Genomic DNA, 23,080 nt, shown 5'->3' with positions numbered 1-23,080 from the left:
TCGGTGGCTCACGCCTGTAATCCCAGCACTTTGGGAAGCTGAGGCGGGTGGATCACCTGAGGTCAGGAGTTCGACACCAGCCTGCCCAACATGGTGAAACCCTGTTTCTACTAAAAGTACAAAAATTAGCCGGGTGTGGTGGCTCACATCTGTAGTCCCAGCTACTCAGGAGGCTGAGGCAGGAGAATCACTTGAACCTGGGAGGTGGAGGTTGCAGTGGGCTGAGATCATGCCACTGCACTCCAGCCTGGGCGACAGTGAGTCCCCACCTCTCCCCCCCACTCAAAAAAAAAGACTGAGTCTCACTCTATTGTGCAGGCTGGAGTGCAGTGGTGCAATCACAGCTCATTACAGCCTCCAATTTCTGGGCTCAAGTGATCCTCCCACCTCAGCCTCCCAAGTAGCTGATACTACAGAGCATGCCACCACACTTGGCTAATTTTTAAATTTTTTTTGTAGAGATGGGGTCTTGTTATGAGGGCCAGGCTGGTCTTCAACTCTTGACCTCAAGCCATCCTCCCAACTTGGCCTCCCAAAGTGGTGGGATTATAGGCATGAGCCACCACACCTGGCACCCTTCTTCTTATACCGCCCCCACCCAACTGTCTTATAAGGCCCCTCTTCTCCATAGTCACCTCCACCATGGCACCCAGAGCTGTACCTGCCCCAAGGCCTACCAGCCTCTCTCCTGCACAAACTCCATCCTTCAGCACTGCCCAGTCCTGTCTGCTCTGACCCTCCAAACTTCCTCTCAACAGAACCTCCCTCCTGAAATCAAGAGGCTTCTACCCACCCACCAAGGTTTCCCAAGTTCTCCCGTGGACACAGTGCAGGGAGGGGACAATACAAGAGGCTACTCTGGAGGCAGAGGCCGCCAGTTCCCAAGTAAACTTGACCAACCTGTGCCCTGTGGGCATGAGTCTGAGCTCAGCACTGCCCACTCCTACAAGGCTCTGGGGAAGCCCCTGGGGGGATTTAAGACTCCCCAGTCCGTGCCAACCCCAGGGGCTTATCTTCTGTTGAGCCACAGGGACCACAGAGGGCACAGCCACCAAACCCCTGCTAGCCAGATAGGCCAGGACTTGAAGGCCAGCAGGACTCAGTGATCCCCCACAGCCACAGTCTGGGTGTGTGACCAGAGTGATGCTTTTTATCCCTGAACACTGAGGGCCAAGGGTCTGCTCCCGGATATGTGGGAGCTGAGGCCCTCCCTCCAGCCTGTGAACCATCCCCTTGCCCAGGGCTGGACCCTGCTCTCCTTCCATCACCTCCGCAGTGGCTGAGCCCAGTGGCTGGGCAGGAGGGTGGTGGGGGCTTCAGGGCAGCTTTCTCAGACAAGGGCCTGTCCTCCTGGACCCCACGCCCTCCATATTGTGACACTGACCAGGCACAGGCTTGTCCTGAGTGCTCATCACAGGAGGATGGGACGCGGATGGGATGGTTTATTCTTTTTTTTTTTTTTTTTTATTGAGACGAAGTCTCACTCTGTCACCCAGGCTGCAGTGCAGTGGTGCAATCTCAGCTCACACCAACCTGCGCCTCCTGGGTTCAAGTGATTCTCCTGCCTCAACCTCCCAAGTAGCTGGGATTACAGGCGTGCGCCACCATGCCTGGCTAATTTTTGTATTTTTAGTAGAGATGGGGTTTCACCACGTTGGCCAAGCTGTCTCGTACTCTTGACCTCAAGTGATCCACCTGCCTCAGCCTCCCAAAGTGCTGGGATTACAGGTGTGAGCCACCAGGCCTGGCCAAGGGATGAGGATGGTCCTGTCCTGTGCTACCAGCATCACCTGCCTACCCCAACCCCAGTCTCTGCAGACTCAGTGAAGTCAGGTTCCTATTCATAACAGAAAAGAAATCTCAGCCGGGCGCGGTGGCTCACGCCTGTAATCCCAGCATTTTGGGAGGCTGAGGCAGGTGGATCACGGGGTCAGGAGTTCAAGACCATCCTGCCTAACATGGTGAAACCCCGTCTCTACTAAAAATACAAAAAAATTAGCCAGGCATGGTGGCGGGCGCCTGTAGTCTCAGCTACTTGGGAAGCTGAGGCAGGAGAATGGCATGAACCCTGGAGGCGGAGCTTACAATGAGCTGAGATTGCACCATTTCACTCCAGCCTGGGCGACAGAGCAAGACTCCATCTCAAAAATAAAAAATAAAATAAAATAAAATAAAGAAATCTCAGCCTCCCAGAATCCCAGGCCTGCTGTAGACTTTCAAGTTCTCATCTCCTTCCTGAGACTGATGTGTGAAGCCCCACTGTAGGACCCTGAGCAAGGAACCACTGGCTTGTGGTTGATTACTCCTTTGCACGGGGAGCTCATTACCTGTATTGACTCATCCTGCCTCTGGATAGGTCAGATACGAAGTTTTCCTTTGCACTGTATCACACGGACTGCCACGTAGGCAGCCATGATGTCTGCAAAAGTGGCTAGCCAGGGTCCCTCCACCTGCCTATGGTCCTAGAAGATTTCCAATCCTCACTAGGATTTCCAATCCTCACTAGTGACTCAGCTGTCCCTGGGGTCACTCCAGGAGGTCTCCAGTCTCTACGGCCTGACAGCAAGGTTATCCCAGCCCCACCTGGACTAGTGCCCCTGCCCTTAGGCCACCTCTACCCCACATACCAGCCCGGTCAGCTTTTCACGCAGGCCCCGGATGTCATCCTTGAGTTTCTGCTCCTTGATCCGCCACTCAGCCTTGTGCACCTCGCGGCTCAGGTCCCTCTCCGGCCCCGGGGAGTGACGATTGGCCTCCAGCAGCAACACCCGCAGTTCATTCAGGCTCCTGGGGGTGAGACAGGCACAGAACCACTGCACTCAGCCCCGGCTCCTCCAGCTTCCACACTCTAGCAATTTGCCAAGTGTCCAGGGGCTGACCAGCTACTATGGCATCTGTGCCACGAGGGGCCACAGTAGACACAATTCAACCAAGCCCAAGAGGGGCCAGGATTTGGGGTTGGGATAGTCCTGAGGACTTGATCTTTCCTAGAATACCGTTTAAAGTTGTTCTCGGGGGAGTGCAAAGCACGGTGGCTCACGCCTGTAATCCCAGCGCTTTGGGAGGCTGAGGTGGGTGGATCATTTGAGTTCAGGAGTTTGAGACAGCCTGGCCAACATGGTGAAACCCCATCTCTACTAAAAATACAAAAATTATCCAGTCGTGGTGGTGGGAGCCTATAATCTCAGCTACTTGGGCAACTGAGGCAGGAGAATCACTTGAACCTGGGAGGTGGAGGTTGCAGTGAGCCAAGATCGTGCCATTACACTCCAGCCTGGGCGACAGAGCAAGACTGTCTCAAAAAAATAAATAAACAATAATTTTTTTAAAGAAAAGAAAATATATTTGTTTAATTAAAACACACACACGCACACACACACACACACAACCCCAAAACATTTACCCCATAAATCTCATGAGGCAAGACATTTTATCTTTGTTTTAAAAATAGAGACAGGGTCTTGCTATGTTTCCCAGGCTCGTCTCAAACTCCTGGCCTCAAGTGATCCTCCCTCCTTAGCTTCCCAAAGTGCTGGGATTACAGGTATGAGCCACCATCCCTGGCCAGCAAGACATTTTAAATATCTGATGTCAAATAGGTTTTATTTCCCGTGTCACCTCTTAATCAACTCACAGGAGCTACCTGGAGTACTATGATGAGAATGGTCCTGTAGCCACATTTGGGGTCTGCAGGAAATAGTGCAGTGATTGATTGGTAATGCCTGCCATGGGCACAGGCAGGAGCACACACACTCCTGTGCCCCAGCCTTTTCCCTTGCCTGCAACTACTACAGAGGGGAAAACTCCCTTACTAGGTGGCCACAGGTAGAGAACAGAGGAAATCTGCTGGCATGGCTCCCTTCCCCTTCCTCTTCCTTCCTGCTATGATGTATGACGTGATGGCTGGACCTTCAGCAGCCACCTTGCAACCATGAGGCAAGGAGCACTCCTAAAGTGTTGGCACTGAGATCTTAAGCTCCCGAACCAACTGCCAGTCACAGCTACCTCCAGATTTCTTGTTATGTAAGAAAAGGAAATCTCTACTAGTTTAATCTGCTGTTTGATGGATGTGACATCACTGTCAACAAAGCATTCCTAGCTGATCTCCCACCTCCATCCTAGGCACTGCAGGAGTGTAGAGGAGCCCACGGTGGCCTGTATCAATCAAGAAAGGCTTCAAGGAAGAGGTGACAATGTGCTAAGCCTTGAAGAATGGACTGGACTTAGCAAAATGACCAAAAAGAAGGTGTCTCTGGCCGGGCATGGTGGCTCATGCCTATAATCCCAGCACTTTGGGAGGCTGAGGAGGACAGATCACCTGAGGTCAGGAGTTTGAGACCAGCCTGGCCAACATAGCAAAACCCCGTCTCTACTAAAAATACAAAAATTAGCTGGGTGTGGTAGTGCATGCCTGTAATCCCAGCACTTTGGGAGGCCAAGGTGGGCAGATTACTTGAGGTTAGGAGTCAAGACCAGCCTGCCAACATGGTGAAACCCTGTCTCTACTAAACATACAAGCCGGGCGTGGTGGCGCATGCCTGTATGCCTGTAATTCCAGCTACTTGGGAGGCTGGGGCAGGATAATTGCTTGAACCCAGGAGGCAGAGGTTGCATTGAGCTAAGATCACACCACTGCACTCCAGTCTGGGTCACAGAGCAAGACTCTGTCTCAAAAAAAAAAAAAAAAAAAAGAAAGAAGAAGAAGAAGAAGAAAAAAGAAGGTATCCTAGAAGGGAGGAATCTCATAACTGATAACAGCTGAAGGATGGAAGGAAACCGCTGACAGCAGGGAGATGGGCAAGAGTCCAGGCTCTGGGAAAGAGGAAATGTGGCTTCAGATGACAGAGAAAATTCATAGACAATGGATGAAGACCCAAAATTCCAAGAAGTTCTATCGGACTCAGCGGAGGGGCATTCTACGGCTGAGACAGAGCAGAAAGCTTCCTCAGAGAAGGTGAGACCAGGCTGGGCACCAAGAATAACTTATCCACTTAGGATGGGAGACAGAGGAGGGAAGGCAGCCCTGGAACCCTGGCCAGGGGCCTGGCTGGTTTGTTCCTACCGGAAAAGGCACAAGCGGCACCTGCAGAGGGCGGTGTTGTTCTGGAAAATTCGCAGATTGCCTCATCGCATCTGTTTCCCTCCTGGGCAGGGCTACAGTTTCTAGAAAGGTGCTAGATTTGTAGCAAATGTAGCTAGAGCAACTCCTACTCTGTGTAGAAGGAAAGGAGATAGCGTTTCTTCTTTTACAAAAGGATGTCTGTGCTTCAAAGAGATTCCTTTAACTGGGGTTGAAGTGCAAATGCTGGGCCCGTGCGGGGGCCCGCGTGGTGGCTCACGCCTGTACTCCCAGCACTTTGGGAGGCAGAGACAGGCAAATCATTAGAGGTTAGGAGTTGGAGACCAGCCTGGCCAACATAATGAAACCCTGTCCTTACTAAAAATTAGCCGGGCATGGTGGCAGGCGCTTGTAATCCCAGCTACTCGGGAGGCTGAGGCAGGAGAATCACTTGAACCCAGGAGGTGGAGGTTGCAGTGACCTGAGATCACGCCACTGCACTCCAGCCTGGGTGACAAAGTAAGACTCCACCTCAAAAGAAAAAAAAAAAGGAAATGCTTACAGGGGCTGGGGGACCCTGTCCAGGAATTGGGAGTAAGAAAAATAATGAAGGGAAAGTGGGGCCTCCCCAGGAGACTCAGGGGGCCCACGCCCATCAGAAGGGGGCAGGGGCTCCCAACTATGCTGGGGTGACTGCCATGCTGGAAGTCTGCCCTGTGTTGTCAGGTCTTGCCATTTATTATTTTTTTAATTTTATTTATTATTATTTTTTCTTTTCTTTTTGAGACGGAGTCTTGCTTTGTCGCCCAGGTTAGAGTGCAGTGGCGCGATCTCAGCTCACTGCAAGCTCCGCCTCCCGGATTTACGCCATTCTCCTGCCTCAGCCTCCCGAGTAGCTGGGACTATAGGTGTCTGCCACTATGCCCGGCTAGTTTTTTGCATTTTTAGTAGAGACGGGGTTTCACCGTGTTAGCCAGGATAGTCTCAATCTCCTGACCTCGTGATCCGCCTGCCTCGGCCTCCCAAAGTGCTGGGATTACAGGCATGAGCCACTGCGCCTGGCCAATTTATTATTCTTATTATTATTGAGACAGAGTTTCACTATTGTTGCCCAGGCTGGAGTGCAATGGCACAACCTCGGCTCACTACAACCTCCACCTCCTAAGTTCAAGCAATTCTCCTGCCTCAAGTAGCTGGGATTACAGGCGTGCTTCACCACACCTGGCTAATTTTTGTATTTTTAGTAGATATGGAGTTTCACCATCTTGGCCAGGCTGGTCTCGAACTCCTGGCCTCAGGTGATCCACCTGCCTCGGCCTCCCAAAGTGCTGGAATTACAGGCGTGAGCCACCGCACTCGGCCTTTTATTTACTACTTTTTGAGACAGGGTCTCACTCTGTCGCCCAGTCTGTGGTGTGATCATGGCTCACTGAGCCTCGACCTCCTGGGCCCAAGTAATTCTACTACTGCAGCCTCCTGAGTAGCTGGGACTACTGGCGTGTGCTCCATGTCCAGCTATTTTTCTTTTTTTTTTTGTAGAGATGGGGTCTTGCTATGTTGCCCAGGCTGGTCTTGAACTCCTGAGCTCCAGTGATCCTCCGGTCTCCGCCTCCCAAAGTGCTGGGATTTCAGGTGTGAGCCACCATGCCTGGCCAGATCTTCCCATTTTTTAAGGGAATGTGGAGAAATCTGGATTTTTTTGTAACATCTGATTTTTATTTTATTTAATTAACTTTTTTTTTTTTTTTTTTTTTTTTGGAGACAGTCTCACTCTGTCGCCCAGGCTGGAGTGCAGAGGCACAATCTCGACTCACTGCAACCTCCGCCTCCCAGGTTCAAGTGACTCTCCGGCGTCAGCCTCTTGAGTGTGTACCATTATGCCTGGCTAATTTTTGTATTTTTAGTAGAGATGGGGTTTCACCATGTTGACCAGGCTGGTCTCAAGCTCCTGAGCTCAAGTGATCTGCCTGCCTTGGCCTCCCAGAGTCCTGGGATTACAGGAGTGAAGCACCGCGCCCAGCCCCATCTTCTGATTTTTAGTTAGTCTAATTTCTTAAAGGCTCATAGGGACCACACAAACCATGTCCATGGACTGAATCTAGCTCATTGGATGCTAAAGTGTGGTCTGGGGAAATCCCAGTGGATCCCTTAAGACCTTTTCAAGGGATCTATGGCTCAAAACTATTTTCATAATAATAATAAAGCTATTTTCATTACTTCTCTTCAGAGTACGATGGGTTTCTCCTGGGGCTAGTAGACATACTAACCATGATCTGAAAAGGATATTCAAATACTCCTTTCTTTTCTAACTACGTATCTATGTAAGGTCAGATTTTTAGAACATAGTTCAACCAAAAGAGCAAATTGCAAAGATGGAACATGGAAAAAGATGCAAGAATCTAGTTTCTCCTTTTAAGCCCAATATTCAAGGATTTTGCAAAAATTTAAAATAATGCCACTCTTCCCAGTAGATATTTTTTGTTTTGGAAAACAGTTACTTTTTTTTTTTTTTTTTTTTGAGACGGAGTCTCACTCTGTCACCCAGGCTGGAATGCAATGGCACAATCTCGGCTCACTGCAAGCTCCGCCTCCCGGGTTCAAGCGATTCTCCTGACTCAGCCTCCTGAGTAGCTGGGATTACAGGCACACGCCACCATGCCTGGCTAATGTTTTGTATTTTTAGTAGAGACGGGGTTTTGCCATGTTGGGCAGGCTGGTGTTGAATTCCTGACCTCAGGTGATCTGCCCACCTCGACCTCCCAAAGTGCTGGGATTACAGGCATGAGCCACCCCACCCTGGCCAGAAAATAGTTACTTTTTATCAAAAGCATGCTACTTATGTTACATGCAATTGGCCTATTATTTTATTTTTTGAGACAGGGTCTTACTGCCACCGCCCAGGCTGGAGTGCAGTAGCAAGACCTTGGCTCACTGCAGCCTTGACTTCCCACCTAAGGTGATCCTCCCACCTCAACCTCCTGAGTAGCTGGGATTACAGGTGTGTGCTACCATGCCCAGCTAAATTTTGTATTTTGGGTAGAGACGGGGTTTTACCAGGCTGGTCTCAAACTCCTTGGCTCAAGTGATCCCCCTGCCTCAGCCTTCTAAAGTGCTGGGATTACAGGAGTGAGCCACCATGCCCGGCCTGGCTTCTTATTTTAAGATGGATTCTATCTTACAGTTTTTCAGTCTTAATTCTAATGTGGTAAATATAGAATAAACAAAAGCTCTTTGGGGATCCTCAATAATTTTTAGGAGTTTAAAGGGGTACCTGAGACCAAACATTTTGGGAGGCATTAATCTTTTCTTTCTTTCTCTTTTTTAAGAGATAGGGTTTTGCTCTATGGCCCCAGCTGGAGTGCAGCGGTACGACATAGCTCACTGCAGCCTGGAACTCCTGGGCTCAAGAGCTCATCCTGCCTCAGCCTCCCAAGTAGTTAGGACCATTGGTGCATGCCACCAGGCTTGGCAAAAAACAAACAAACAAAAACAAAAGCTTTATTATTATTATTTTTTTGAGATGGAGTCTTGCTCTGTCACCCAGGCTGGAATGCAGTGGCACGATCTCAGCTCACTGCAGCCTCCTCCTCTCGGGTTCAAGGAATTCTCATGCCCCAGCCTCCCGAGTAGCTGGGACTACAGGCACACACCACTACACCCAGCTAATTTATGTATTTTTAGTAGAAACGGGGTTTCACCATTTTGGCCAGGCTGGTCTTAAACCCCTGACCTCAGGTGATCTGGCTGCCGTGGCCTCCAAAGTGCTAGGATTATAGGCATGAGCCACTGCACCCAGCTTAATTTTTTTTTTTTTTTAGAGGTGGGGTCTCACTATGTTGCCCAGGCTAGTCTTGAACTCCTGGGCTCAATCCTCCTGCCTCAGGCTCCCAAAGTGCTGGGATTACAGGCCTGAGCCACTGTGCCTGGCCCTACTCTTTTCTGCATGCCCTGCTTGGAGAACCGTATGGAGGCTTTGGAGACTTTGTCGGAGTTTAGAGGAAAACAGGGTGATTGCTGGTGATCAGCCACCTGGCCCACCAGCTCTGCCCCTCTCTGCCCCGAGATAACATGAGCTAATGTCAAGAAGTGGAGCAAAGGCCAGGGACACAGGGAGGACCCAGCCGGCCCCACGGTCGCCTCACCGCTCCTTCCGCAGCAGCTCCTGGCTGATGAGAACCAGCTGGCCCGAGGCATCGTGAGTCTTCCGGGAGACGGTCTCCAGCTCCGCCTCCAGGCGCCGCTTCTCCTTCAGGAGGGCGTCCACCTTCTTCTCGCCCGACTTACACTTGCTCTCCAGTGCTGGGGTCAGCAGGCAGGGAAGGGAGGAAGAGGATTGGGAACACGTGAGCTTCTGTCCCACCCAAGGGCAAAGCCCTGGGCAGGACGCTGATTCTCCCAGGGGATGAAGGTGACATATGCCACTGCATAGTTTTGAGAGTTTTTTTTTTAGAGATAGGGTCTTGCTCTGTCACCCAGACTGGAGTGCAGTGGCACAATCATAGCTCATTGTAGCCTCCAACTCCTGGGCTCAAGCCATCCTCCTGCCTCAGCCTCCGGAGTAGCTAGGACCACAGGAGTGCACCACCATACCTGGCAGACTTTTTTGGAGACAAAGTCTCACTCTGTCACCCAGGCTGGAATGCAGTGGTGCAATCTTGGCTCACTACAACCTCCGCCTCCTGGGTTCAAGCAATTCTCCTGCCTCAACCTCCCAAGTAGCTGGGACTACAGCCATGAGCCACCACACCTGGCTAATTTTTGTATATTTATTAGAGATGGGGTTTTGCCATGTTGGCCAGGCTGGTCTTGAACTCCTGAGCTCAAAAAATCCACTGGACTCAGCCTCCCAAAGTGCTGGGATTACAGATGTGAGCCACGATGTCCGGTCAAATTTTTTTTTTTTGAGATGGAATCTTGCTGTTGTCGGCCTGGAAGTGCAATGGCACCATCTTGGCTCACTGCAACCTCTGCCTCCCGGGTTCCAGCAATTATCCTGCCTCAGCCTCCTGAGTAGCTAAGATTGCAGGCACCCACTACCACGCCTGGCTAATTTTTTTTTTTTTTTTTCTGACGGAGTCTCATTCTGCCACCAGGCTGGCATGCAGTGGCACAATCTCTACTTACTGCAACCCCTACCTCCCAGATTCAAGTGACTCTCCTGCCTCAGCCTCCTGAGTAGCTGGGATTACAGGCATGCGCCACCATGCTCAGCTAATTTTTTTTGTATTTTTAGTAGAGATGGGGTTTCATCATGTTGGCCAGGCTGGTCTCAAACTCCTGACTTCAAGTGATCCACCCGCCTCGGCCTCCCAAAGTGCTGGGATTGTAGACGTGAGCCACCATGCCCAGGCCCGGCCAAAATCTGTATGTTTTGTAGAAATGAGGCCTCACCATGTTTCATAGGCTGGTCTCCAACCCCTGGCCTCAAGCAATCCTCCCTCCTCGGCCTCCCAAAGTGCTGGGATTATAGGCATGAGCACTGCGCATGGCCTCCACTGCATAATATTAAAAGCACCATTGGTCTCAATTGTCCCTACAAGGCAGGTGGCAAGGGGCCTGAGAGAACAGGTACAATAAACAGATCAGTCCTCATCAAGCACAGCAGCCGCTTGGGCTCCTGGTGTGGGGAGCGGGACCACACATGTGTGTTTACACTGTTGCCTGGATGAGGAAAAGCTTCACCTTCACCATGACCTTGGAGGAGTCTGAGGTCCACTGACCTTTTTTGGGACCAATTCTGCCTTGTACTGGGGGATGGACGTAAGTGAAGGTGGCAACCATTTCCGAGAAGGGGGGCTGTTTCATGCCCACCACCACTGGTGTTCTGGTGAACAAGAAGCAGGGCCATGGGCTGGGCGTGGTGGCTCACGCCTGTAATCCCAGCACTTTGGGAGGCCGAGGTGGGCAGATCACAAGGTCAGGAGATCGAGAACATCCTGGCTAACACGGTGAAATCTCGTCTCTACCAAAAATACAAAAAAATTAGCCGGGTGTGGTGGTGGGTGCCTATAGTCCCAGCTACTCAGGAGGCTGAGACAGGAGAATGGCATGAACCTGGGAGGCGAGCCTGCAGTGAGCCTAGATTGCACACTGCACTCCAGCCTGGGTGACAGAGTGAGACTCGGTCTCAAAAAAAAAAAAAAAATACAAAAATTAGCTGGGCATGGTGGTGCGTGCCTGTAACCCCAGCTACTCAGGAGGCTGAGGCAGGAGAATCGCTTGAACCCGGGAAGTGGAGGTTTCAGTGAACTGAGATGCACCACCGTACTCCAGCCTGGGTGACAGAGTGCGACCCTGTCTCAAAAACAAAAACAAAAAAAGAGAGAGAGAGAAACCAGAAAGTCTTCAGGATCAGCAAGAGGGAACCTGGGATAGAATTTCAGGGTGCAGAGAACACAGAGTGGGCTCTGGGGACAGAATCTGGTGGGGAGGCATTATAGGATGGACTGTGTGTGGGCCATTCACTGCTCCCCAGGTACATGTCTGTCTGGTGCAGGTGACCTGGCCCTAGCCCTTTTCTTTCTTTCTCTCTTTCCTTTCCTTCTTTGTTTTTTGAGGAGTCTCGCTCTGTTGCCCAGGCTGGAGTGCAGTGGCGCCATCTCGGCTCACTGGGAGCTCCACCTCCTGGGTTCAAGTGATTCTCTTGCCTCAGCCTCCCGAGTAGCTGGGATTACAGGTGTGAGCTACCACACCCAACTAATTTTTGTATTTTTAGTAGAGATGGGGTTTCACCATGTTAGCCAGGCTGGTTTTGAACTCCTGACCTCAGGTGATCTGCCCGCCTCAGCCTCCCAAAGTGCTGGGATTACAGGCATGAGCCACCACACCCGGCCAGCCCTTTTCTTCTCAAAGCAGAGTCGGGGAGGGGACCCTGAGCCAGGCACTGACCCACTCCACGCTCAATTGGCAACTGAAGTGACACGGCCCCAGTGAAAGCCCCCCGCATCTGCCCTGCGGGAGGGAGACTTACCACTTACTTGGGCCCTGAGCATCTCCATCTGGGAGGTCAAGGCTGTCACCTCTTTGTCCCTCTTGTTCAGCTTGTCCTGCAGGCCTAGGGGAGTGAGGAGAGAGAAGCATCAATGATCCTGGACCAAAGCAGCAGTGGGCAGGGCTGTGGCCCTCCCATAGGAGCTCTGTGACGGGGTCACACTTGGCCTCCAGGGTCCAAGTTCTTCCTCACTCCAGCCATCTCGCTGGGTAACCCGCCCTGGAGAAGAGGACCTGCCACTAGCCGGGCATGGTGGCTCACGCCTGTAATCCCAGCATTTTGGGAGGCTGAGGCCGGCGGATTACCTGAGGTCAGGGGTTCAAGACCAACATGGTAAAACCGCATCTCTACTAAAAATACAAAAATTAGCTGGGCGTGGTGACAGGTGCCTGTAATACCAGCTATTAGGGAGGCTGAGGCAGGAGAATCATTTGAATCCGGGAGGCAGAGGCTGTGGTGAGCCGATAGAGTGCCGTTGCACTCCAGCCTCGACAGAGCAAGACTTGGTCTTGAAAAGAAAAAAATAAATAAATAAAGAGGCCAGGCACGGTGGCTCACGTCTGTAATCCCAGCACTTTGGGAGGCCGAGATCACCTGAGGTTGGGAATTCAAGACCAGCCTGACCAACATGGAGAAACCTCATCTCTACTAAAAATACAAAATTAGCCGGGCGTGGTGGCACATGCCTGTAATCCCAGCTACTTGGGAGGCTGGGGCAGGAGAATCGCTTGAACTTGGGAGGCAGAGGCTGCGGTGAGCCGAGATCACACCACTGCACTCCAGCCTGGACAACAAGAGCGAAACTCTGCCTTAAAAAAAAAAAAAAAAAAAAGAAGAGGACCCGACACTATGGTCTTAGATAACCTGTCACAGCCTTAGTCCCCTCAAGTGAAAAACAGGAAGAACAATAACAGTGTCCTCGGTCACCAGTCATGTGTATTCAAGCCTGGGTGCTCCTCATAGCCATAAAGGACAGTATGGATGCCAAGTACCTGGAAACATCTCCACCTTCTGCAAGTTAATTTATAAAGGGAATGTAATACCACTAAAAATACCAACACGATTTTAACTTTTTTTTTTTTTTTTTTGAGACAGGTTCTCATTCTGTTGCTCAGGCTGGAGTGGAGTGATGCAATCATAGCTCACTGTAGCCTCAACCCCCTGGGTTCAAGTGATCCTCCTGCCTCAGCCTCCCGAGTAGCTGGGACCACAGGCATGTGCCACCACATCTGGCTAATTTTTTATTTTATTTTATTTTTTTATTTTTTTGGAGACAGAGTCTCACTCTCTCACCCAGGCTGGAGTGCAGTGACGCCATCTCAGCTCACTGCAACCTCCACCACTCACGTTCAAGAAATTCTCCTGCCTCAGCCTCCTGAGTAGCTGGGATTACAGGCATGCATCACCACACCTGGCTAACTTTTTTTTTTTTTTTTTTTTTTGTATTTTTAGTAGAGACAGGGTTTCACCATGTCCTCCAGGCTGGACATGAACTTTTGACCTCAAGCGATCCGCCTACCTCGGCCTCCCAAAGTGCTGGGATTATAGGCGTGAGTCACCGTGCCCAGCCTAATTGTTTATTTTTTGAAGAGACAAGGTCTCACTATGTTTCCCAGGCTGGTGTTGAACTCCTAGGCTCAAGTGCTCCTCCTGCCTCGGCCTCCTAAAGTCCTGGGATTACAGTGTGAGCCACTGCGCCCAGCCTGATTTTAAATTTTGGTGGAACTAGATGTGCCGATTCTAAGTCACTTGTTAAAATGAGCAAGAACACCCAAAAGGGTTTGGCAGTTTCTCAAAAATTTAAACATGGAATTACCATATGAGGCCAGGCGCGGTGGCTCACGCCTGTTATCCCAGCACTTTGGGAGGCCGAGGCAGGTGGATTGCTTGAGGCCAGGAGTTCAAGACCAGTCTGGCCAACATGGCGAAACCCCATCTCTACTAAAAATACAAAAATTAGCCAGGCGCAGTGGCACGCACCTGTAATCCCAGCTACTCGGGAGACTGAGGCAGGAGAATTGCTTGAACCTGGGAGGCAGAGGTTGCAGTGAGCTGAGATTGCACCACCGCACTCCAGCCTGGGTGACAGAGTGAGACTCCGTCTCAAGAAAAAAAAGAAATCTCATATGACCTAGCATTCTACTCTCCTAGGTATATACCCCAAAGCACAGAAAACAGGCACTTAACCTCCATGTACTTAACAAGTACATGCACACCTATGTTCTTAGCAGCATTGTTCACAATAGCTAAAGGGTAGAAACAACCCAAATGCCCATCAACTGAGGAATGGGTCAACAAAATGTGGTATGTCCATACAATGGAATATCATTTGGTCACAAAAAAGAATGAGGTTTTCGTTTTGTTTTGTTATTGTTGTTGTTTTGTTGTTTTTGTTGTTGTTGTTTTTGTTTTTTTGAGATGGAGTTTCGTTCCTGTTGCCGAGGCTGGAGTACAGTGGCATGATCTCGGCTCACCGCAACCTCCGCCTCCCAGGTTCAAGCGATTCTCCTGCCTCAGCCTCCCTAGTAGCTGGGATTACACGCATGTGCCACCACATCCGGCTAATTTTGTATTTTTAGTAGAGATGGGGTTTCTCCATGTTGGTCAGGCTGGTCTCAAACTCCCGACCCCAGGTAATCCACCCGCCTCGGCCTCCCAAAGTGCTGGAATTACAGGTATGAGTCACCGCGCCCGGCATTGTTGTTTTTGAGATAGAGTCTCACTCTGTCACCCAGGCAGGAGTGCAGTGGTGCGATTTCGGCTCACTGCAACCTCTGCCTCCCAGGTTCAAGTGATTCTCTCTGCCTCAGCCTCCTGCGTAGCTGGGACTACAGGTGCACACCACCATGCCCAGATAATTTTTGTAATTTTAGTAGAGACGGGGTTTCACGATGTTGACCGGGATGGTCTCAAACTCCTGATATGAAATGTTCCAAATAGATAAATCCAGAGATAGAAAGTAAATTAGTGGTTGTGATGGGCTGGGGAGAGAGTAGGATGGAGAAGCACTGCTAATGGGTGTGGGTTCTCCTTTTGGGGTGATGAGAATGTTTGTTTTTTCTTTATTTCTTTTTCTTTTCTTTTGTAGAGATGGGGTTTCTCCATGTTGTCCAGGCTGGTCTTGAACTCCTGACTTCAAGCAATTCTCCTGCCCGGGCCTCCCAAAGTGCTGGGATTACAGGTGTGAGCCACTGCATCCAGGCCATGAGAATGTTTTAGAAACCAGATAGAAGTGCTGGGTGTACCACATTGTTGACTGCGCTAAATGGCATTGAAGTGTTTGCTTTAAAATGGCTGATTGTATGCTATGTTAATTTTTTTCATTTGTTAATTTTATAACAAACCTGCACATGTCTAGTTTATGTTAATTTCAGCTTAATTTTTAAACAATAGCCAAGAGAATTTTGATAAAGCAGAGAAGAACAAGCCATGCCAGAAATTACCACATAGACAAAGCTTGACTAATTAAAACATTATAGAATTGGCACATAAAGAGAATAACAAGTCATTGGAATAGAACAAAAGTCCAGAAATAGAGTCAATTACATAAGTGAATTTAAAGACGATAAGGTTAGTAATTCCAGTCAATGTGGGTTGGGGGGAGAAAATGACCATTTTCAAAAACAGCGTTGGGATAAGTGGGTATTTCTTTGGGAAAAAATAAAAATGCATCCTTATCTCACACCTTATATAAGGATGAATTATAGATGGATCAGAGATTTCAGCATAGAAAATAGGACAAAAAAGTACCAGAATAAAGCACTGGATACATTTTTAAAACTAAAAAAGAATTGATTTTTTTTTTTTTTTTTTTTGTGACAGGGTCTCACTCTGTCGCTCAGGCTGGAGTGCGGTAGCATGATCATAGCTCACTGCAGCCTCCACTTCCTGGGCTCAAGCGATCCTCCCGCCTCACCTTCCCAAGTACCTGGGACTATAGCTGCATGCCACCATACCTGGCTAATATTTTTGGGGGGTACTTTTTGTAGAGACAGAGTCTCAATGTTGCCCAGACTGGTCTTGAACTCCTGGGTTCAAGCAATTCTCCTACCTCAGCCTCCCAAAGTGCTGGGATTACAAGTGTGAGCCACCGTACCTGGCCTGATTTTTAAAATATCTGCAAGGCCAACACCACCATAACAAAAAAGTCAAAAAGCAAACAACAAAGGGGGGGGAATGTTTGCAATGTCATACATAAAGAGCTTCTAAAAATCAGCACAAAGATCAATAACCCAATCAGAAAAAATGGTCAAAAGACACAAATAGAAATGCAAATAGAAGCCAGGTGTGGTGGCTCATGCCTGTAATCCCAGCACTTTGGGAGGCCGAGGCAGGCAGATCATGAGGTCAAGAGTATGAGACCAGCCTGGCCAACATAGTGAAATTCTGTCTCTACTAAAAAAAAAAAAAAAATTAGCAGGGCATGGTGGCAAGCACCTGTAGTCCCAGCTACTTGGGAGGCTGAGGCAGGAGAATCACTTGAACCTGGGAGGTGGAGGTTGTGGTGAGCGGAGATCGCATCGCTGCACTCCAGCCTGGGCAACAGAGTGAGATTCCATCTTAAAAAAAAAAAAAATGCAAATAGAAATACCTCTTAACTTCATCCATGTAAGAGAAAGGTGAGTTGAAGTTACATCAGATAGCACCTTTTACGTTTCAGATTGGCAAAGATCACAAAGTCTGATCAAACGTTTTGTTGATGGAGTTTGAGGGGCAACAGGCTTTCAACCACAGCTGGTGGGAGTTAAAATTGGTTGAGCCCAGTGGAAGTCAAAGTAATTTACTACAGTGGTGTTTGTAATTGACCAAGGCTGGAAACAATCTACCATCTTTGTAATTGACCAAGACTGGAAACAATCTGTGATTGTTACCGGAAACCAGCTAAATACACAATGGTACCTCCACACAATGGAATATTCTGTACCCTGTAAAAGAATGTACTACTGATAAGGAACCCTCTCCAAGATACATTGTTAAGTGGAATAAATCAAGGAGCTGAAAGAATGGAAGGTATGGTACCATTTGTGTCACTTGGTTGCTCGTACCTGCATAAAATATTTTTGGAAAGGGGATATAAAGAAGCTAACACTGCACCTTCAGGGAGGGAAGAATAGAGAACAGAGAATACTTTGCCATATGCCCTTTGAACCATTTGAAGTTTAGACCTGTTTTTAAAGTTTAAACCGGCTGGGCATGGTGGCTCATGCCTGTAATCCTAGCACTTTGGGAGGCCAAGGCAGGCGGATCATGAGGTCAGGAGATCGAGACCACCCTGGTCAACATGGTGAAACCCTGTCTCTACTAAAAATACAAAAACAAGCCAGGCATGGTGGCGCATGCCTGTAATCCCAGCTACTCGGGAGACTGAGACAGGAGAATCGCTTGAACCAGGTAGTTGGAGGTTGCAGTGAGCTGAGATTGCACCACTGCATTCCAGCCTGGTGACAGAGTGAAACTCCATCTAAAATAAATAAATAAATAGATAAAAAGAAAGTATACACTAACTAAATACATAAAAATAAAGTATAAATCAAACAAATAAGATTTGGTATTTCATTAAGGTTAATATTCCATTAAATGTTTAAAAAAAAACAAAAAAAAGACAGCAACTTGGGAGGCTGGTGCAATGCCTATCCCTCTGTAAACTGGCCTCCTCCCTTGCAGGAGTACATAGCTCACTGCACACAGGAGTTGACTCTTACCAAATGGCAGATGATGCCAACCAAAATGTGACCCAGCAGGAAGGCAGAGCCAGCCAGCCTCTTCCCAGAGCCCAGAGTCCCGCCCGGCCCGGCAGCCACTCACCCTCCACAGTTTCCTTCGTCCTGATCGTCTCCTCTGAAATGTCATTCGACTCAATCATCTGCAAAAAGAGCCCCTGTAAGGGGGATGCTCGCCTCTGCCCCTTGGCCCCAGCCCCAGCCAGTACAGCAAGCACACCTGCAGTTTGCACGCCCTACCCCTACAAAGGGGGACCTCAGTGACGGACTCAGGGACTTTCTGCGGTCGCAGGGAGTGCAGACGTCCTCAGTCTGACCTCCCTGACAACAGAGGACCCCCATTCTGCACTCAGCTCCGCTGAAGGCTGCTCGTGCAGCTTATACATGAATACCTCCTACCCTTGCTTTGTTGAAAATGTTTATTATATTAAACAGATGGCTCCTTCCCTGCGACGCCTACAGAAATTTGTCCTGGGAATTCGTTTCTCTGTCTCCAAGAGACAAGACTTCTGGACTCAGTTTCTCATCCATCCAACAAACATTGGCTGCTTGGGTTAGTGTGTGCACAGTGTGCTTGGGGCCACCTCCTGGAGGGACTTCATTAAATGCTAGCTTCTTTCTCTCCAACATCTCTTTTTAATAATAAGCTCAGAGGCCAAAGAAGAAAAGACCGATTAAAAAAAAAAAATCAGCCTGGCACACATCACTATGACAAAAGTCAAAACACAACCAATAGGCTCCCTGCCACTCTTGGCAGGAGTTTCCAGTCTCCTGCCCAGGCTGGCTGTCCTCTGAGCCAGCCAGAGTCTGGTACTGCAGATCAGGGCAGCACAGAGCTGAGTAGGCAGTCACCTCCATCATCCTGCCCCTCATACTTCTGTTCATACATCCCAAGTCCTATTTGAGTCTCAATTAGTTGTAATGAACTAAGCCCCTTGGATCATAATTTATATACGATGCAGTAATGAGGCACACACTAATTTTTTTTTTTTTTTGAGATGGAGTCTCGCCCTGATGTCCAGGCTAGAGTGCAGTGGCTCAATCTCGGCTCACTGCAACCTTCGCTTCCCGGGTTCAAGTGATTCTCCTGCCTCAGCCTCCCGAGTAGCTGGGACTACAGGCACCCGCCACCACGCCTGGCTAACTTTTTGTATTTTTAGTAGAGACAGGGTTTCACTATGTTGGCCAGGTTGGTCTCAAACTCCTGACCTCGTGATCTGCCCGCCTCGGGCTCCCAAAGTGCTGGGATCACAGGCGTGAGCCACCGTGCCCGGCCACTAAAATAATTTTTTAAATTCCCATATTTACTACATGAGACCAAAAATCCAGTTGTCCTTAGACCTAAACCTCTGAACATGGGGACATACGCATTTAGACTGAAGCCCAGTGTGTATAGAAAATCAACAGATGGGCTTTCCTTTTTTCCAGACGGAGTCTCCCTCTGTTGCCCAGGCCGGAGTGCAGTGGTACGATCTCGGCTCACTGCAACCTCCACCTCCTGGGTTCAAGCCATCCTGGTGCCTCAGCCTCCCGAGTAGCTGGGATTACAGGTGTGAGCCACCGCGCCTGGCCAGTAGATGGGCTTTCTGAGGTCACTACTACTCCTTGGCCTAAAGGCACCTGTGAGTGAAGGGCAGTGACTGGGGGAGGTGTCCTCAGGCCTCTGTCCCCCACGCTCTGTGGAATCACAGCAGCCTCAAACCTCCCTGCTCAGGGAATTCAGTTCCTGAGTTGCAGGCTGTTTCTGCCTGCCCTGAGCAGCTAATCAGGCCATGTGCACATAAGCTAATTTGGGTTTCTTCCTTTCCTTTCAGCCCAGGGTCCTGGGAGAGCAATTGCTCAAGAAAAAAAAAAAGCCCTCCCTGGAGAAGGGGCAGGAAGGCTGTTGCAATGGACCTCAAGGCATGATGCAGAAAGATTTCCTTTTAGACAAAAAGCACCCTGGAATCAGAAGTCCTGAGAACGTACTGCCCACATGCTACATTCTGGGTTTTTTTGTTTGTTTCTTTTCTTTTTTTTGGAGACGGAATCTCACTTTGTCACCCAGGCTGGAGTGCAGTGGCTGGATCTCAGCTCACCGCAAGCTCCGCCTCCCGGGTTTATGCCATTCTCCTGCTCAGCCTCCCAAGTAGCTGAGACTACAGGCACCCGCCACCTCGCCCGGCTAGTTTTTTTGTATTTTTTAGTAGAGACGGGATTTCACTGTGTTAGCCAGGATGGTCTCGATCTCCTGACCTCGTGATTCCCCCGTCTCGGCCTCCCAAAGTGCTGGGATTACAGGCTTGAGCCACCGCGCCCAGCTGGAGTGCAGTGGTACAATCATAGCTCACTGCAGCCTCAAACACCTAGGCTCAAGTAATCCACTTGCCTCAGCCTCCAGTGTAGCTGGGGACTACAGGTACACTACCACTGTACTTGGCTAATTTTTTATTTTTGTAGAGATGGGGTCTAACTATGTTTTCCAGGCTGGTCTCAAACTCCTGGCCTGAAACAATCCTCCTGCCTCAGCCTCTCGAAATGCTGGGATTATAGGTGTGAGCCACCACACCCAGCCCTAAATTCTGGTTTGAATATACATGAGGGTGGCCAGGTACAGTACCTCCTCCCTGTAATCCCAGCACTTTGGGAGGCAAAGGCGGGCAGATGGCTTAAGCCTAGGAGTTCGAACCAGCCTGGGCAATATGTTGAAACCCCATCTCTACAAAATCTATAAAAATTAGCCGAGTATGGTGGGGCACACCTGTGGTCCCAGTGACTTGGGAGGCTGAAGTGGGAGGCTCACTAAAACCTGGGAGGTTGAGACTGCAGTGAGCCATGATCATGCCACTGCACCGCAGCCTGGGAGACAGAGCAAGACCCTGTCTCAAAAACAAAACCAGAAAAAGCCAGGGATGGTGGCTTACGCCTGTAATCCCAGCACTTTGGGAGGCTGAGGAGGGTGGATCACCTGAAGTCAGGAGTTTGAGATCAACCTGGACTACATGGCAAAACCCTGCCTCTACTAAAAATATAAAAATTATCTGGGCGTGGTGGTGCACACCTGTAATCGCAGCTACTTGGGAGGCTGAGACAGGAGAATTGCTTGAACCTCGGAGGCGGAGGTTGCAGTGAGCCGAGATCATACCATTGCATTCCAGCCTGGGCAACAAGAGTGAAACTCTATCTCAAAAATAAAAATAAAAATAATGTACGTGAGGGAACTGGAAACTCAACAATCCCTGAGTACAATTTGCATGCAGGCAAGAGTCTGCTGCTAGCCATCCCTCCTACGAATTAATTCCTGTCGTCTTGGGTACCCTCTGTCAGCCCCACAGGCAGTGGAGCTGGAGATCTCTGCCACTGAGAGGCTGGGGATCTGGGAAAGTCTTGGTTTGCTCACCTGTGAAATGCAGCCAGTATCAATCTAAGGGTGTTAAGGTGAAATGGAGTCACACAGGGCCTGCATAAGACGTGGTACCCAGAGCCACTCAAAAGGCCCTTCCTGGCCCTGGTGGAGTGGGCACAGCCCACCTGGGTGTTGACCTCCTCAGAGGGGCTGGGAGGATGGGTTCAGCTGAAGGAAGAAGGGGTAGGTGCTTAAGGAATTTCTAGATTTGGAGCAAAATTGACATTGGTGACAGCGACCTCTTTAGGGCCGCCCCCTCTAGCCTTCCAGAGCCCGCCCTGGGAACTCCCACATTCTGGGGAAGTACTTGTTGGCACCGTTGCTAAAGTCTCGTTAGGACTGGCAGAAAGGGGGCGCCACTGCTTCCCCAGGTGAGCTTCTGAGTTGGAGATGGGGTGGATGGGCAGAGTTTCCCTTCAGGTCTGTGCCAGCCCCAGGGCACAGGGTCTGAGGTCCCGGGTCCCAGGAGCCCTGCACCCTAAGACATGTGTGGGTAAATCAAAGCCGGTTCTCTGCACCCAGGTCCCATCTCTCCAGGCCTGCTCTGTGTTGGGGACACAGCCAGGTCAGCTCAGACCAGCTTCAGTTCTCCCTGGTCACCGGGGCATGCTGCCCCTCTAACAGAGGGCCAAGGAGCTCCTTGGCCAGGTGACCCCTTCCTTGACTGCCCCAGGCATGCTCTCAGGGACAAGGGAAATGGCTTCCTGGGCTATATAACAGAAGTCAGCAAACGCCCAAGCCCTCCCCAGCCCGATCCTCCCGCCCCAGTAGGACAGGCAGGTGCCTACGTGGGTGTGCTGGGAGGAGCACAGGGCCTCCACAGCCTGGAGTCTGTTCTCAGCCACCAGGAGCTTCTCCCGCAACCTCTCGGCCTCCTGTTTGCTCTGGGCTTCTGCCCGCTGCAGCCGCTCGTAGTCCAGCATCTTCTTCTCGGCCAGCGAGATCTGCTCCTTGAGGAACTCAATGGCCTGTGCCTGGCCCCGGTACTCCACGTCCAGCTTTTCCAGCTCGTGCACGCGCAGCTCGGCATCCCGGCGCTGGTCCTGGGCCTCCTGCAGCTCCAGCCGGTGCTGGCTGGCTTGCACCTCCAGCTGGGCGCGCCAGTGCCGCTGCAGCCCGGCCAGCTCCTCCTGGGCCTCCTGCAGCTTCTCCCGCAGGGCCTCCTTCTCCTTCACGTGCACGGCGGTCTCCAGGTCATGCTTGGCCTGCAAGTTACCCAGCTCCAGCTGGTGCTCCATCTTGATGCCCTCCATCACCGCCTTCAGCTCCCCGATCTCCTTCTGCTGGGCGCCTGGGCCCGAGTTCAGGGTGGCTTTGAGGTCCTCCAGGGACTTCTGGTGGTCCGAGGCCAGCGAGTCCAGTTTGGATTTCCAGTTGTCCATGAGCCCCATGTTCTCACTGGTGGCCTGCTGAACCTTGTCCTTCAGGCCTGCCACCTCCTGTGCGTACTTCTCGTTGGCCGCGCGGAGCTTGTCCACCTCCACCTGGTAGGCCTTCAGGGCCTTCTCGTATTTATCCCGCAGCACCCCGCTCTCCCTCTGGTGCTCCTTGCTGGCCGAGAGCAGGCGCTCCCGCAGCCGCAGGGTCTCGGCCGCGTCGGGGTGGTCCGGGGGCGGGGGGCCCGAGTGCAACAGGCACTGCTGGAGCTCCTCGATCTCACCGCGGCGCAGGGTGAGCTCCTCCTCCAGCTGCAGCACCCGGGACTTCTCGGCCACTGTGGTCAGCTGCAGGGAGAGAAGGAGGCAGGGATCAGCGGGTTGGCTGGCTGGAAGGCGAGGAGGGCACAATGGTGGGGGCCGGGGGGCCTCCACTAGAGGACACCAGCCCCAGCAGGTGGTCATGGGAAGGGAAAGGCGCCCACTCCCTCCTGAGTCTGGGCTGGACATAGAGGCCCTGCCCATCACAGCATCCAGAAAGATTCCCCT

At 50.6% G+C, this 23,080-nt stretch overlaps 1 protein-coding gene across 3 annotated transcripts in view; it reads right to left on the bottom strand.

The window, feature by feature from the left end:
- Positions 1-2,204: 2,204 nt before the first annotated feature.
- CLIP2 (CAP-Gly domain containing linker protein 2) overlaps positions 2,205-23,080 on the bottom strand; it is a 118,527-nt gene continuing 97,651 nt past the window's right edge. Inside the window, exons 10-14 of one of the 3 annotated variants that reach the window (XM_026456602.2) lie at positions 21,944-22,879; positions 17,856-17,913; positions 12,030-12,113; positions 9,202-9,358; positions 2,205-2,787 (exon numbers count right to left, since the gene is read on the bottom strand). In XM_026456602.2, coding sequence (XP_026312387.1) covers positions 2,604-2,787; positions 9,202-9,358; positions 12,030-12,113; positions 17,856-17,913; positions 21,944-22,879 — 1,419 coding nt within the window. In that variant the 3' untranslated portion in view covers positions 2,205-2,603. The remainder of the gene's footprint in view (positions 2,788-9,201; positions 9,359-12,029; positions 12,114-17,855; positions 17,914-21,943; positions 22,880-23,080) is intronic. The other 2 variants (XM_023218670.3, XR_003309871.1) reach the window with 2 other exon arrangements.

Source organism: Piliocolobus tephrosceles, chromosome 8, assembly GCF_002776525.5.
Source record: "Piliocolobus tephrosceles isolate RC106 chromosome 8, ASM277652v3, whole genome shotgun sequence".
Taxonomy (NCBI): domain Eukaryota; kingdom Metazoa; phylum Chordata; class Mammalia; order Primates; family Cercopithecidae; genus Piliocolobus; species Piliocolobus tephrosceles.
This window is presented reverse-complemented; position numbering and strand designations above follow the sequence as displayed.